The 16,526-nt window shown below is 39.0% G+C and overlaps 1 protein-coding gene across 7 annotated transcripts in view; it reads left to right on the top strand.

Moving 5' to 3' along the window:
• CNOT10 (CCR4-NOT transcription complex subunit 10) overlaps window positions 1-16,526 on the top strand; it is an 82,067-nt gene that overhangs the window by 23,977 nt on the left and 41,564 nt on the right. For all 7 annotated transcript variants that reach the window (XM_059390619.1, XM_059390621.1, XM_059390623.1 and 4 more), the window contains 5 exons: window positions 1,714-1,856; window positions 7,341-7,427; window positions 8,076-8,159; window positions 10,324-10,441; window positions 15,670-15,819. In XM_059390619.1, the coding sequence (XP_059246602.1) occupies window positions 1,714-1,856; window positions 7,341-7,427; window positions 8,076-8,159; window positions 10,324-10,441; window positions 15,670-15,819 (582 nt within the window). The remainder of the gene's footprint in view (window positions 1-1,713; window positions 1,857-7,340; window positions 7,428-8,075; window positions 8,160-10,323; window positions 10,442-15,669; window positions 15,820-16,526) is intronic.

A 16,526-nucleotide genomic window follows, 5' to 3' on the forward strand; every position in this document is an offset into this window, starting at 1 on the left:
CATCGGGCTCTTTGCTCAGCAGGGAGCCCGATGCGGGGCTCGATCCCAGGACCCTGAGATCATAACCTGAGCCGAAGGCAGAGGCTTAACCCACTGAGCCACCCAGGTGCCCCTCTTTTATTGTTATTTTTAAAGATTTTATTTTTAAGTAATATCTACACCCAATATGAGGTTCAGACTTAAAACCCCAAGATCAGGAGTTGCATGCTCTTCCAGCTGAGCCAGCCAGGCACCCCCCGTTATTGTTATATTTAAAAACATTACTAGGGAGATGCCAGAGTAGCTCAGTTGATTGAGCGTCCAACTCTTGGTTTCAGCTCAGATCATGATCTCAGGGTCCTGGGATTTAGCCTCGCATCAGACTCCATGCTCACTGGTGAGTCTGCTTGTGGATTCTCTTTATCCCTCTCCCTCTGACCCTCTCCCAGCTCGTGTGGGAGCTCTCTCACTCTCTAAAATAAATAAATCTTTTTTAAAAAAGTATAAAAATATCACTACTTGGTTTTTCTACACCATGTATTTATTGAGCATGTACTGTGGACCAGAACTGTTCTGTGATGTAAAGGTAATGCAGTGAATGAAATAAAGTCTTGACCCTCATTAAGGTTATATTCTAATGGGAGAGCAACACAATAAATTTAAATTGTGAGGTAGCTGAATGCCACGAAGAAAAGCTAAAATTGGGTAAGAAGATGGAGATGGATTGGGAACATTAATTTTAGATAAATCAATCAGGGAAGGCCTGGGATAAGGCAATATTTGAAAGAGACCTGAGTGAAGAGAAGAAGTGAGCCACATGGCTGTTGAGGGGGAAAGCATTCCAGCCAGAGGTGATAGTTTATGCAAAGAACCTGCGATGACCTTAAGTTTGGTGAGAGGGGAACAGCAGAAGTCCATTGTGACTAGAGCTAGGTGGGGAGAACAGAAGCAAATGAAGTTGGAAGTAGCAAGGTAAAGTCCTGTGGCCTAGGTAAGGACTTACTGTATTATGAGTGATGGGAAGCCCTTGGCCCTTTGTGCATTGACCCACCTTGATTTTAGTTTTAAATGGAATCCACTCTGTTTGCTGTGTAAGAGCAAGAATGGAATCAGGACTTGTTAGGAGGCTTTTAAGGGCTTTTGAAATTTTCTGTTCTTGATTTTAGCATTCTTTTTTAAACCTTGTTTTTCATTTTTTCTTCTGAAAGGAAAGGAAAATAGTGTTGTGACATAACAGGTTACCCTTCCTCTCTTTTTGGGCTCTTCCTCCTTTGAAATCCTCCTCAGAGTTGGACCTCAGAAGATCATCTGGCTCACCTCCCCCCTGCCTTCAGGCAGGTGAAGTATTCTCCCCATTTTACAGGTCTGCTAGCTGAGGTCTAAAAATTAGCTCAGTGATATGTAGAGGTCACATACCTAGTAAGTAGCTAAGTGGGTACTGGAATTAGGGTTTCCTTCTAACTAAAGTAGTAACTCCTCGTTTCATGCATTGGTGTTTGGTAGATATTTTTTGTCAAAGGAGTATCTGTCACTGCAATGAGAGGCCTTGAGATGCGGAATAGAATAGCATTGTTGGTATTGTAAGTTGTTCCATGCACGGTTCTAGGTGATGAACATTCATTTAAATAAAGACTTAAGTGTCTTTGCTCTTTAGAACTTTCTGAGGAGGAGTGGTCTGAAATGTTTGCTTCACTTTGGATTATAACTTTTCTTTTCCTGTTTTTTCCCCCCCAGAAGAAAAATTTGCCCAAGCAGTGTGTTTTTTGCTTGTAGACCTATATATATTAACCTATCAAGCTGAGAAAGCTTTGCATCTTCTTGCTGTCCTAGAAAAAATGATTTCACAAGGCAGCAACAACAAAAATGGGAAGAATGAGGTAAGTATTCTGAGGTGATCAGATTAAAATTTATGGTTAATATTTTGGGTTATTAAATAATTTTATCAGCTTTATTGAAATGTAATTCAATACAGAATGACCATTGTTCTTTTTTTTTTTTTTTTTTTTTAAGATTTATTTATTTGACAGAGAGAGATCTCAAGTAGGCAGAGAGGCAGGCAGAGAGAGAGAGAGAGGAAAGTAGGCTCCCTGCTGAGCAGAGAGCCCAATGTGGGGCTCGATCCCAGGACCCTGGGATCATGACCTGAACTGAAGGCAGAGGCTTTAACCTACTGAGCCACCCAGGTGCCCCTGACCACTATTCTTAATGATAACCATAGTATTACATACTCGAAAATGGCCAAGCGAATCTGTCCTCAGAGTCCTCAGTACAAGAATAAAAACCTTTTGTAATTGTGTATAGTACAGTGATAGATGTTTCAACTAGACTTAGTTATTTCATAATATATACAAATATCATTATGTTGTATACCTGATAGTGTTTATGTCAATTATACCTCAATTTTAAAAAAATATATTTTTTTAAGATTTTATTTTTTTATTTATTAGCGATTAAGAGAGGGAATACAAGCCAGGGAGGTGGGGAGGCAGTGGGAAAGGGAGAAGCAGGCTTCCCACTAAGCAGGGAGCCTGATTTGGGGCTCAATCCTAGGATTCTGGATCATGACCTGTGCCGAAAGCAGACACTTAACAACTGAGCCACCAAGGTGCCCCTAAAAATTTTTGTAGTAAATAAAGAAATCAGAAGAATTGGGGCACCTGGGTGGCTCAGTGGGTTAAAGCCTCTGCCTTTGGCTCAGGTCATGATTCCAGGGTCCTGGGATCGAGCCCCACATTGGGCTCTCTGCTCAGTGGTGAGCCTGCTTCCTCCTCTCTTTCTGCCTACTTGTAATCTCTGTCTGTCAAATAAATAAATAAAATCTTTAAAAAAAAAATCAGAAGAATTATGCCTACCCTCAGGTGGCCCACATACTAGTAAGGAGAGACAGAGGAGTTAAAATTTTGATTAATGGTGGCAACTGACTGGCTCACTTAGTAGACCGTGTGACTCTTGGTCTCAGGGTCGTGAATTCGAAACCCACATTGAGCATGGAGCCTACTTATTTAAAAAATAATTTGAGGGGCGCCTGGGTGGCTCAGTGGGTTAAGTCACTGCCTTTGGCTTAGGTCATGATCTCAGGGTCCTGGGATCGAGCCTTGCATCGGGCTCTCTGCTCAGCAGGGAGCCTGCGTCCCGCTCTTTCTCTGCCTGCCTCTCTGCCTACTTGTGATCTTTCTCTCTGTCAAAAAAATAAATAAAATCTTTTAAAAAAAAAAATTGATCAGTAACCTAAAAAAAACAAATATAATTTACATCTACAGAATCTAACGTTTTAAGATGTACAGTTCAGTGGCTTTTAATATACTCACTGAGTTGTAGAATTGTCATCATTATCTAAGTTCCAGAACATTCCATCACCCCAAAAAGAAATGCTGTATCTGTTAGCACTTTTCCCCTTCCCTCAACCCTTGGCAACCACTAGTGTACTTTCTATCTTTATGAATTTGACTGTGCTGGACATTTCATATAAATGGAATTATATTAATATATGGCCTTCCATGATTGGTTTCTTTCACTTGGTGTACCTTCAAAGTTTATCAAGTTGTAGCGTGTACTTCATTCCCTTTTCATGTATTTCATTCTTTTTTATGGCCATGTACTCCTCCACTATATGGATTTGGCACATTTTTTTATCCATTGGTTGATGGTCATTTGGGTGGTTTTCCACATTTGACTAATATAAATGATGCTGCTGTTAACCTTTGTGTACATATTTTTGTGAAGGCATATATGTTTTCATTTCTCTTGGGTATATATTTAAGAGTGGACTTGCTGGATCATATGGCAGTTCTATGTTTAATCTTAGGAGGAACTACTGGCCTGTTTTCCAGATTAGCTGCACTATTTTACATTCCTACCATTTTTGCCGACCTTGTTATTACCTTTTTTTTTTTTTTTTTTAAACATTGTAACCATCCTGGGGTGCCTGGGTGGCTCAGTGGGTTAAGCCTCTGCCATTGACTCAGGTCATGATCCCAGGGTCCTGGGATCGAGCCCCACATCGGGCTCTCTGCTTAGCGGGGAGCCTGCTTCCTCCTCTCTCTCTGCCTGCTTCTCTGCCTACTTGTGATCTCCGTCTGTCAAATAGATAAATTTAAAAAATTAAAAAAACAAACCATTGTAACCATCCTAATGGATGTAAAGTAGTATCTCATAGTGGTCTTAATTTCTGCACTTACTAAGGGAGTGTGTTTGTATCTTTTCACTGGTGAAATGTTCAATTTACTGGATGTAAAGATTACAATTAAGACAATAGAAATCCATAATTTGGATAGACAGGGCTGCTTTCACTAGAGAAAATTTCATTATTTAAGTTCTTTAGAAAGAGTGCGTATTTATGATGTATTCTGGAATAAGGGATTTGGTGTACATTAAGAATTCTTTTTAGTTCTAATGGGGTTTTTATTTTTAGACTTTATTTGTATTTTTAATTATTTGTTTTTTTGAAGATTTTATTTGAGAGTGTGCGCATGCATATGTGCAAGCAGTGGGGAGGGCCAGAGGGAGAGGGAGAAGCAGGTTTCCCACCAAGCAGGGAGCCCAGTGTGGGCTTTGGTCCCAGGGCTCCAAGATCATGACCTGAGCCAAAAGAGACACTTAACTGACTGAGCCACCAAGGTACTCCAAGATTTGATTTGATTTGATTTTTTTTTTAAGATTTTATTTATTTATCTGACAGACAGAGATCACAAGTAGGCAGAGAGAGGAGGAAGCAGGCTCCATGCTGAGCAGAGACCCCAATGTGGGGCCCGATCCCAGGACCCTGGGATCATGACCTGAGCTGAAGACAGAGGCTTTAACCCACTGAGCCACCCAGGTGCCCCCCGCAAGATTGTATTTTTAAGTAATCTCTACACCCAGTATGGGACTCAAACCCACAACCCTGAGATCAAGAGTCACATGCTCCACTAAGCCAACAGAGGTGGGTAGGTACCATGAGGTGCCACTTTTGTTTTTTGTTTTGCTTGTCCTCTAGTTGTCAAGGGATGGTCATTCTCTCTTTCTGTTCCTGCCCTTTTGTTAGAAAAGGAGTATTTGTAGGGCTCCTGGGTGGCCCAGATGGTTGGGCATCTGCCTTCAGCTGAGGTCATGATCCTGGGATCTTTTTTTATAGATTTTACTTATTTATTGGGGACAGAGAGAGGGATCACAAGTAGGCAGAGAGGCAGGCAGCAAGAGAGGGAAGCAGGCTCACTGCTGAGCAGAGAGCCCGATGCGGGGCTCAATCCCAGGACCCTGAGATCAGAACCTGAGCCAAAGGCAGAGGCTTTAACCCACTGAGCCACCCAGGTGCCCCTCTCCCTTTCCTGCTGCTCTCCCTGCTTGTGCTCTCCCGCTCTCTGTTAAATAAGTAAAATCTTAAAAAAAAAAAAAAAGTATTTGTAGAAAACAGATTGTTAATAGTACTTTCTTTCTACCTGTCTAAGTTCTCTAAGTTTAAAAATAAACATTAGCATTACTTTTTACAATTTAACAGATGTGGATAGAAAGGAACTGAGTTAAATCATCTTAGCATTATTCCTAAACACTGTGTGGTAAAATACTTTGTTTTTATATTCAGTACTTATGAATGAGTTGATAAAAATATAATTCTGTTCAGCAGATGCTTGTGTCCTTTGCTAGATACTAAAGTAACAAAAATAAAAATCTTGTAGTTTACACTTTGTGTGAGAGGAGAAAGATGGGGCAGCGTTTCTCCAGGCACTGGGAGGAAGGCAGGTAGGGATGATTTTGGAGAAGTTTAAGGGTGCCAGTTGGTTGAGTGTTCAACTCTTGATATTAGCTCATGTCATGATCTCAGGTTCATGAGATCAAACCCCATGTAGGGCTTTGTGCTCAGTGTGGAGTTGGCTTGAGATTCTCACTGCCTCTCCTTCTGCCCTCCCTCCCCAGATAAATAATTAATTATCTTGGAGAAGTTTGGATGTCTGATTTGGGCCTTGAAAGATGTAATATAATATAATTCAACTAGTCAGAAGCAGAAGGATGGAGCAGAGTAACTGTCATGGCAGAGAAAACATCACAGAAGGTGTGAGAGTGGTACTTGGAGGAATTTCTGGTAATCTGAAATGCATACTCTACCTGAAAAATGTAGGTATAGGAGATCAGGAGATGAGATTGTCAACTCAAATATTGGTCACATTGTGAAGGATTTGGGATATTACTGGGAACCTAGTGTATGATGTTGGCAGTGTTTCTGTAAGAAAAAGCTTATATGACATGGGGGCACTTGGGTGGCTCAGTTGGTTAAGTTTCTGCCTTTTTCTCAGGACATGATCGCAGGGTCCTGGGACTGAGCCCCACGTCAGTGGAGAGGCTGCTTCTCCCTCTCCTTTTCCCCAGTACCCCCCTCCTCAAATAAATAAAATCTTTTTAAAAAAATGTAGACATTGATCATTACATTTTGTTTTTAAGAATTTTTTTTTTAAGATTTTATTTACTTACTTGACAGAGATCACAAGTAGGCAGAGAGGCAGGCAGAGAGAGAGAAGGAAGCAGGCTCCCTGCTGAGCAGAGAGCCCAACCGGGCCTTGGTCCCAGGACCCTGAGATCATGACCTGAGCCAAAGGCAGAGGCTTGACCCACTGAGCCACCCAGGCACCCGATCATTACATTTTTTTTAAATGTGAACATCAAAAGTTTAGAAAAGGGCTGCCTGGATTGCTCACTCGGTTAAGCATCTGCCTTCTGCTCAGGTCATGATCCCAGGGTCCTGGGATTTATCCCTGCATCTGGCTCTCTGCTCAATGGGAAGCCTTCCTCTCCCTTACCCTCTGCCTGAAGCTGCTCCTGCTTGTGCCCTGTCTCTCTCTCTCTCTGACACATAAATAAATAAAATCTTAAAAAAAAAAAATGGAATTTAAAAAATAAAGAAGGAAATGACATCTGTTTTAGGTTCAGAAAGATAATCTTGAGTTTTGCCTGAGTAATATCCATGCTTTTTAAACCTGGTATATCATCTTCAATGAGAGTTTCTCAAAAGTAGAATTTTCTTTAAAAAAAAAGGGAAGGGGGCATGCGACATTAAGGGTCTGCCTTTGGTTTGGGTCCTCACCTAAGTCCTGACCAGGACCTGGTATCGTGGGATCCAGCCCCGTGTAAGGGCTCCCTGCTCAGTGGGGAGTCTGCCGGCCGTGTTCCTTCTCACTGTCTCTGTCAAGTAAATAAAATCTTTAAATAATTTTTTTTTCCTGTTATCTGCTCCAGATTATTACATCTGAATCTCTGGGTGTAAGACCTGGGATTCTGTAGTTTTAAAATGTTTTAGGTGATTCAGATAAGCTTACTTATAAATCACTGATTTAAATTATGGTAAAAAATTTTTAATTAATTTTGATTAACTTTGTTTAAACACCCTACAGACTGGTAATAACACCAACAAAGACGGATTGAATCATAAAGCTGAAAGTGGAGCCCTAATAGAAGCTGCAAAATCAAAGATACATCAGGTAGCATAAATTCTAAGAGAGGTTATGCATCACTTATATTTACTAATAGTTAAGAATGATGAAGAATATGATAGATCATTGAAAGCAGTAAATAATTCAAGGCATGTATGTTTGTTTGGCTTTTAAGTATTATAATTTAATAGCGTATTTATCCTTCTAATTATATTTGCTTAAAATGATAATACAACATCTTTTCTTTTAATTACTTAAGGAAAGATTAAGTGAAATGGCCAGGGAATGTATTGGATGATAAAATCAGTTTGTAGACTACAAAAATTCATTCTTAATTAGTCAGGTACAGATAAAAAATGGTAGGAAGTAGAGAATTGCTGAATCACTATATTGTGCACTAAAACTAATACGGTACGTTAATTATATGGAATTAAAATATAAATTTTTTTTGAAAATTTTAATATTTTTGCTTGGAATTTAAGTATAAATTTTATTCTACCATGTTTTTTGTTTTTGCTTTTTAGAATGTATTCTAAGAGTAGAGTGAAAATAGGTTATTTGAGATAATTTAAAACTTGCTTTTGAAAGTAACTGTTGTAAACAGATTGGCTTGAACTTTCATTTAATTAGAAAGTAAAACTTCCAGCGTGTGTAAATCCATCACAGTTCTCACATACTAGCATTTTCCTTTGACAGTATAAAGTAAGAGCTTATATCCAAATGAAGTCCCTGAAAGCATGCAAAAGGGAAATCAAGTCAGTCATGAACACAGCTGGAAATGTAAGTTTCTTCTTGATGTTTCTTTTCTTTTCTTTTTTCCAATTTGTAATAACTTTTATGCCCTAAAACTTTCTTGTTTGGATAGTAAGTATTTGTCAGTCTTAAATAATTTATTTTAGTCTATTATACTGTGTATATATATACCACTAGATATAGAGCTTGACATTGGGATGTAAAATGGTGATCATACTGTGGCTATAATTTAATACTTTTCTCACTTAAAATTATAGCAAGCATTTTCACTTGGTGTGTAGCCCTCAAAACCACCATCTTAAATAGCTATCTAGTATTCTGGAAATGGCTTATCACAATTCACATAAACATGTACTGTTGGACACTTAGGGGGTTTTTTTAGTTTATACCAAAATATTTATTAAAGATGTACAGTTCAGCTGTATCCCAAACCTGCCACTTCCAGATGATCTCTGGCTTGATAGTACCTTCAATTTGACTAATGCTGCTAGAATATTTGAGATAAAATTACTCCTTCCTTCCACTCCCTCCACCCCACTCCCCCACTGATAACATAATTTTTAAGATTTTGGAGGAGAAAGAATTATGAACATTCTTGATGCTTTTGGGAAAACTGTTAACATTTTAAGTACGAAGTAATAAAGAGAAATAATTTGGTTTTGAACTATTGTAGTAGTTTGTACTACAAACAATAGTTTGTAGTAGAAATGGTTCAGGAAAAGTGACCCTAGAAATCCTAGGCAGGATCTACATTAGTCACTGGGTCAGTACTCAAGTGATTTTTTTTTTTGAGGAGAACAAATTGTAGCCAAAGTCTGAGGAGGGTAGACTTGAGGCTAAGAGGGAAAAACCTAATTAGCCAGCTAACCATTATCAAATCTTTTTGAGATAAAAGACATGATCCTTGCCTTAACAGAAGCCATAATCACCAGGAAGAGAGAAACAGGAAAATAAATAATTGTATTGCAGGGTAGTAGTAATACCTAAATCAGGAGGAAGTACTGCTACCTGGAATAAGCTTTGGAAGCCCTTGTTTCCTCAACCTGAGGAAGAGCAAAGCATGAACAAGGACTTAGAAGAAAAGCCTATAGCTAAGCTAAAGTGAATAAATGATGAAACCAGGATCCCTGATGTCCTCCTAGATGAATGTTCAGTTTGTAGATCTGTGCATGCTTTTGCATTCTAAATAGGTATGATACACAGCCATCAAAAGAAATGAAATCTTGCCATTTGCAACAACGTGGATGGAACTAGAGGGTATTATGCTTAGTGAAATAAGTCAATCAGAGAAAGACACTTATATGATCTCCCTGATATGAGGAAGTTGAGAGGCAATGTGAGAGTTTGGGGGGTAGTAAAAGAATAAATGAAACAAGATGGGATTGGGAGGGAGACAAACCATAATAGACTCTTAATCTCATGAAACAAATTTAGGGTTGCCGGGGGGGAGGGGAGAAGGGAGAGGGTTGTGGGGTTATGGACATTGGGGAAGGTATGTGCTATGAAGTGTGTAAACCTGGCGATTCACAGACCTGTACCCCTGGGGCTAATGATACATTATATGTTAATTAAAAAGTAAAAAAGTAAATAAATAAATAAATAGGTATACAGATGATCCTCCACTGAGAGGATTCTTAGGGCAAGTGAAACATGGTCTGCCATCCAAAATGTGAAATTTGTCACATGCAAGATGAGCTCTCAAAAATAAGGCATTCTGTTAGGTAATTCTTCCATCCATAGAATGATACTTCTTTTTTTCTATCTGGAAAGGCATTGGATTATTTGTATCCCTTTGGGTTCTGATGAATGTGCATCTACCCTAAAAAATAAGGGAGACCTCCAGTCTTTCTAAACAGTCATTGAACTGAAGGACCTAATTAAATTGGCTTCCAGTTAGTAGTATAATAGATGAAGGCAGTCTGTTGATGATCTGCAGACTGTATTTTCATCCATATATACTGTATGTATTTTTTTTAGGCAGACCCTTAATTCAGTTGATAAGGTGCTCTCTGATAGGTTTAATTTTTTTAGAACGTGAAAGCAATGAAAAATTGTGAAGCTACAGTTTTTTGTGAGCACAACTTAAATGATTCATTTATGCTCTTGAATATATGCCAGTACAGCAGTATGATTATTATCTCACAATAGACATCTGAAAACAAAATATAAGCAACTTATATTTTCTTCACAGTCTGCGCCCTCTCTGTTTCTTAAAAGCAATTTTGAGTACTTAAGAGGCAATTATCGGAAAGCTGTGAAGCTATTAAATAGTTCAAACATTGCTGAACATCCAGGATTCATGAAAACAGGTAAAAGAAAATTGTGAAATTCTAGTATTGTCTTCCTGGCTCTTCTCTCTATTGTTGTTTGTTTCATCCAGTGCTCTTCAGTATGATTTTTGCTGATTTTTTAAAAAATGAAATGTTTTATTATTTCTGCTGCAAAAAATTCTTAAGAACTTATTCATTATTTGTTTCCACTTTATTTATTTTATAGATATATTTATTTACTTTAGAAAGAGCAGGAGTGTGCACGGGGAGGGCCAAAAAAAGGGTTGGGGGAGAAAGAGAAAAGAGAGAAAAGCAGACTCCCCACTGGTTGCTGAGCCTGAGGCTGGAATGATCCTAGAGCCTGTGTCAAAACCAAGAGTTGGATGTTTAACCTACTGAGCCACCCAGGTACCCCTATTTATTTCCATTTTAGAAGAAGCTTCTAAAAGTAAACTTCTCTTTCACTTCACATATGCTTTCTTTCCTTTCATTTTTTAATACCAGCCAACAAATTATGTCCAGGACATAAGGTCCTTGGGCTTTTACTTTGTGAAATGAAATCTTTTAAGGAAATGAGATGATAATGTTTTTACTTTTCCCTTTTCTCCCATAAAACCTGTGAGCATATGATGATTTTTTAGACTATTAACTATAACAAAAATATTTCTATAAAGTTAAGAAGGTAATTATCATTATCTGTTCTCTATTTAGAAAGTTGCTGTTTTTTTAAGATTTTATTTATTTATTTGTCAGAGAGTGAGAGAGAGAACAAGCCAGTGAGCACAACAAAGGGGAGCGGCAGGCCTCCTGCCAAACAAGGAGCCAGACAGGGAACTACATCCCAGAACTCTGGGATCATGACCTGACCCAAAGGTAGAGGACTAAGGGACTGAGCCACCCAGGCATCCCTTTTAAGAAAGTTTTAATGAGGAGCAGCATCTGCGTGGCTTAGTCAGTTAAGCATCCTACTCTTGATTTGGGCTCTGGTAATGATCTCAGGGTAGTGAGATCAAGGCCTGCACTGGGCTCCGTGCTGGGTGTGGAGCCTGTTTAATTAAGATTCTGTCTGCCTCTGCCTCTCTCCCTGTCTAAAAAAGAAAATTTTAATGAGTTGCTTAATACTGTTGGTAAAATGAAAGGTAAAATATGAGGCTTTCTTTTAAATTCACATCAATGCTGTTTTATGGGGAGAAAGGAGGAAAATCCATTTATTCAAGAAGTGAAGTCAAACATTTGAAAATGTTTTATCCCAAGTTTAAAATGCAAAGATGGGGGGCTCCTGGGTGGCTCAGTTGGTTAAGTCTCTGACTTTTGGTTTCAGCTCAGGTCATGGTCTCAGTATTGTAAGTTTAAGCCCCACGTGGGGCTCTGTGCTCAGCGTGGAGTCTACTTTTAGGATTCTTTTCCCCTCCTTTCCTCCCCGCCTTCACATGTGCATGCACTCTCTCAAATAAGTAAATAAATAAATAAAATCTTAAAATGCAACAGATGAAATAAGTTTTTTGGGATGTTTTGTTTTAGATTCTATTCAGATACGAAGATAGAACACACATGCAAGGGCACCTGGGTGGCTGAGTCCATTAAGCATCTGCCTTTGGCTTAGGTCGTGATCCCAAAGTCCTCGGATCAAGCTCCAAGACGGGCTCTCTGATCAACAGGGAGTCTGCGTCTCGCTTTCCCTCTACCTGCCGCTCCTCCTTGTTGTGCTTGCTCTCTCTTTCTCTCTCCCTGTCAAATACATGAATAAAAGAAAATCTTAAAAAATAAAGCATACCTGCAGACATACTCACTGCCCCCTCCTCCTTACCCATTCTGTTAAGTGGGGTTGTAAAAGATGGAGAAAAGCAGTTTGTTCCATTACAGTTCTCTTGGATATTCTTTTTTTTTTTTTTAAAGAGAGAGGATGGGGGACGCCTGGGTGGCTCAGTTGGTTGAGCAGCTGCCTTCGGCTCAGGTCATGATCCCAGCGTCTTGGGATCGAGTCCCGCATCGGGCTCCTTGCTCGGCAGGGAGCCTGCTTCTCCCTCTGACTCTGCCTGCCACTCTGTCTGCCTGTGCTTGCTCTCTCTCTCTGTCAAATAAATAAATAAAATCTTTAAAATAAATAAATAAATAAATAAATAAATAAATAAAGAGAGAGGATGGGAAGCAAGCTCTCTGCTGAGCAGAGAGCCTGGATGTGGGCCTCGATCCGAGGACCCTGGGATCATGACCTAAGCCAAAGGCAGAAGCTTTAACCCAGTGAGCCACTCAGGTGCCCCTCTCTTGGATATTCTTTTTATTCTGAGTACCCATTTTTAACTCTGCTAAATTTTTGGTTTTGCTTTTTTTATTGTCATAATTTCCCCTCAGAGGCCCGTAACAGCCAAACACTGAAATGATCTTTCAGACTAAATATTCAGTATCTTTTGAGAAAATTTTGCTTAGGGTTGTCTTGATACAGATTTCAGAATCAATATTATTAGGCTCAGTGGGTTAACTCTCTGCCTTCAGCTCAAGTCATGATCTCAGGGTCCTGGGGTCAAGCCCCCCATCAGGTTCTCTGCTCGGCAGGGAGCCTGCTTCCCCCTCTCTCTCTCTGTCTGCCTCTCTGCCTGCTTGTGATCTCTCTCTCTGTCAAATAAATAAATAAAATCTTTAAAAAAAATACTATTAGGCTCTACAGTGGAGTGAGGAGCAGGACATATAGTTGACTAGTCAACAGTTAAGATGATCTAATGGGGGGCGCCTGGGTGGCTCAGTGGGTTAAAGCTTCTGCCTTCGGCTCAGGTCACGATCTCAGGGTCCTGGGATCAAGCCCCACATCGGGCTCTTTGCTCAGCGGGGAGCCTGCTGCCCCCCCACCTGCTTGTGATCTCTGTCAAATAAATAAAATCTTCAAAATAAAAAAAGTTCTAATGGGAAGATTTTTATATAGTAGTTATATATTTTTTGTACTAGTATTTTTATATAGTAGTTATATATATTATGTACTAGTATTTTTCCATAGTTGTTAGTTTTAAAATATTTCATTCATTTCTCATTTGTAAAATTTAGTTTTTGCTGCTGATAAAATATGCTTATTGGAGAAGATTCGGGAATAGAACATTCCTTAAATTGTTCACAATGCCACTACCAGAGGCAGTCTCCTTTAAATATTTTAATGTATATCCTGCTCTCTTCCGCTGAAGTCTACTATTTGTGTTTTTGAAATACACATCAGAAGAGAATCGTAGATTTCAGTATTAAGCATTAACTATTTTGAGTGTTAATTTTGTCAGTCTAGTCTGGCATTTTATTTTTTTAAACATTTTATTTATTTATTTGACAAAGAGACAGTGAGAAAGGGAACACAAGCCAGGGGCAGAGGGATAGGGAGAAACAGCTTCCTGCTGAGCAGGGAGCCTGATTCTGGGCTTGATCCCAGGACCCTGGGATCATAACCTGAGCCAAAAGCAGATGCTTAACGCCTGAGCCACCTAGGCACCCCAAGTCCGGCATTTTATATCATTGTGGAAAAGACTATCAGTAAATTGTTTTGGAGTATTTGGAAGCAGTTTACAAGAAGAAAACTAAAGGTTGGGTTGCTTTCATTACACCAAAATAAAGCCCAGAGAAATGAAGGGTTGAAATGTAAAAATCATAAAAGCAGCTAAAAAAAACTTGAATATTTTAATATTAGGAAAGATGATTAGTATCACCTCATAAAAATATAAAACTTTTTATGATTAAACACACATACATACACACTGAAGCAGGTCATAAGATAGGTGACACACTGGCTTTGAGGACAATATTTCATTTATTTATTAAGATTTTATTTATTTATTTGACAGATCACAAGTAGGCAGAGAGGCAGGCAGAGAGAGAGGAGGAAGCGGGCTCCTTGCTGAGCAGAGAGCCTGATGCGGGGCTCAATCCCAGGACCCTGAGATCTTGACCCGAGCTGAAGGCAGAGGCTTTAACCCACTGAGCCACCCAGGCGCCCATGAGGACAATATTTTAAACAGATGTGACAGGATTCTGTAGCATACTAACAGGTAACCAATAGGAAAAACGTCCATAACCAAATTTTTAAAAATGGGTGAAGAACAGAAAGAAGCAGTGTGCGTATTACAGGATAAGAAATACAAATGCCTGGGGCGCCTGGGTGGCTCAGTGGGTTAAGCCTCTGCCTTCGACTCAGGTCATGATCTCAGGGTCCTGGGATCGAGTCCCGCATCAGGCTCTCTGCTTGGCAGGGAGCCTGCTTCCCTCTCTCTCTCTGCCTGCCTCTCCATCTACTTGTGATTTCTCTCTGTCAAATAAATAAATAAAATCTTTAAAAAAAAAAAGAAAGAAAAAAGAAATACAAATGCCTGGGGCGCCTGGGTGGCTCATTTGGTTAAGCCACTGCCTTCAGTTCAGGTCATAATCTCTGAGTCCCAGGATCCAGTTCCACATCAGGCTCCCAGCTCTGTTTCTCCCTCTGACCTTCTCAGCTCTCATGCTCCCTCTCACTTTCTCTCTCTCAAATGAATAAATAAAATTTAAAAAAAAAAAAACAAGGAAGGAAAGAAAGAAATACAATTGCCTAATAAGCTTGAGAAGATAGATGCTCAGCGAGTGATATTTAAAGATGAACTAAAAGAACAGTGGAGACTTTAGCAAGCAAAAGCGGTTATTATACTGTTTTATGTGTTCTTGCTATTCATTTAGTATGTTTCCATATCTATTGATTCTTTGAAGTTTCTACATAATATTTTGTTGTGTGGATGCAATGTGTATATTGTTACTAATGTTACTTTTTGTCCTTTGCATTATTGTATTATTTGCCTATAGTTATTTAAAAATCAGAAGAAGAGATTAAGCAAGCTAAGAAAATCAATGGGTAGGGTTAGTTTATCACCTTTAATAAAAGATTTTATTTTTTATTTATTTTTTAAAGATTTTACTTATTTATTTGACAGAGAGAGAAAGAGATCACAAGTAGCCAGAGAGGCAGGCAGAGAGAGAGGGAGAAGCAGGCTCCCTGCTGAGCAGAGAGCCCGATACAGGACTCGATCCCAGGACCCTGAGATCATGACCTGAGTCGAAGGCAGAGGCTTAACCCACTGAGCCACCCAGGCACCTCTAATAAAAGATTTTAAAAAGGAAAGGAGCTTAGAAAATTTTCAGATGTCCTGAATTTCAGATGCCTTGTAAACTTTTCCATAAGGACTAGGTGGAATTGCTGTTGCACTGCCAATTCTTGTGTGGCATTTGTCAACTGTAACATTTTTGGACAAATTTATTTGTGTTTTTGTCAGGTGAATGCTTGAGATGCATGTTCTGGAATAATCTTGGTTGCATCCATTTTGCCATGAGCAAGCACAATTTGGGAATTTTCTACTTTAAAAAGGCTCTACAGGAGAATGACAATGTTTGTGCACAGCTCAGTGCAGGCAGCACTGATCCAGGTGAGCCCATTGCTGGTAGACAGTTTGTATTTTACTACTTGAGAGCATGATATTAAAGATCAAGCATCTGAGCACTGAGTAACGTATAACATTGTTGAATCACTTATGGTGAGTGCTATGAAGTGTGTAAGCCTCATGATTCACAGACCTGTACCCCCTGGGGCAAATAATACATTATAAGTTAATAAAAATAATTTTAAAAAATAAATTAAAAAAACAAAAACAAAAAAAATATTGTTGAATCACTGTATTGTATACCCAAAACTAATATAACATGGTAAGTAAATTATACTGGAATTTTAAAAATAATTTTTTTTAAAGAATAAGTAGGTAGAGGGTATGTGCTATGGTGAGTGCTGTGAAGTGTGTAAACCTGGCGATTCACCGACCTGTACACCTGGGGCTAATAATATATGTTTATTAAAAATTTTTTTAATTATTAAAAAAAATAAAAAGAATAGGTAGCTGGTGATCAGTGTCTGGTCAAAATGCACCCATATGTGCCTACCTACAATTAACATTGACCCTGACCAACAGGTTTGACTCTGGGGATCTTTCGTAGATATGGCCACTTCAAATAGCAAGGTGGTAGGAGTAATTATCAAGGAAATTTAAATTACATTCACTTTTTCATGGATTTGAAAATCAGTAATCCATTAGGATAATTTTACAAAGCAAAGTATGTTGCCAAGATTTCTTGGATACTT

Source organism: Mustela nigripes, chromosome 2, assembly GCF_022355385.1.
Source record: "Mustela nigripes isolate SB6536 chromosome 2, MUSNIG.SB6536, whole genome shotgun sequence".
Taxonomy (NCBI): domain Eukaryota; kingdom Metazoa; phylum Chordata; class Mammalia; order Carnivora; family Mustelidae; genus Mustela; species Mustela nigripes.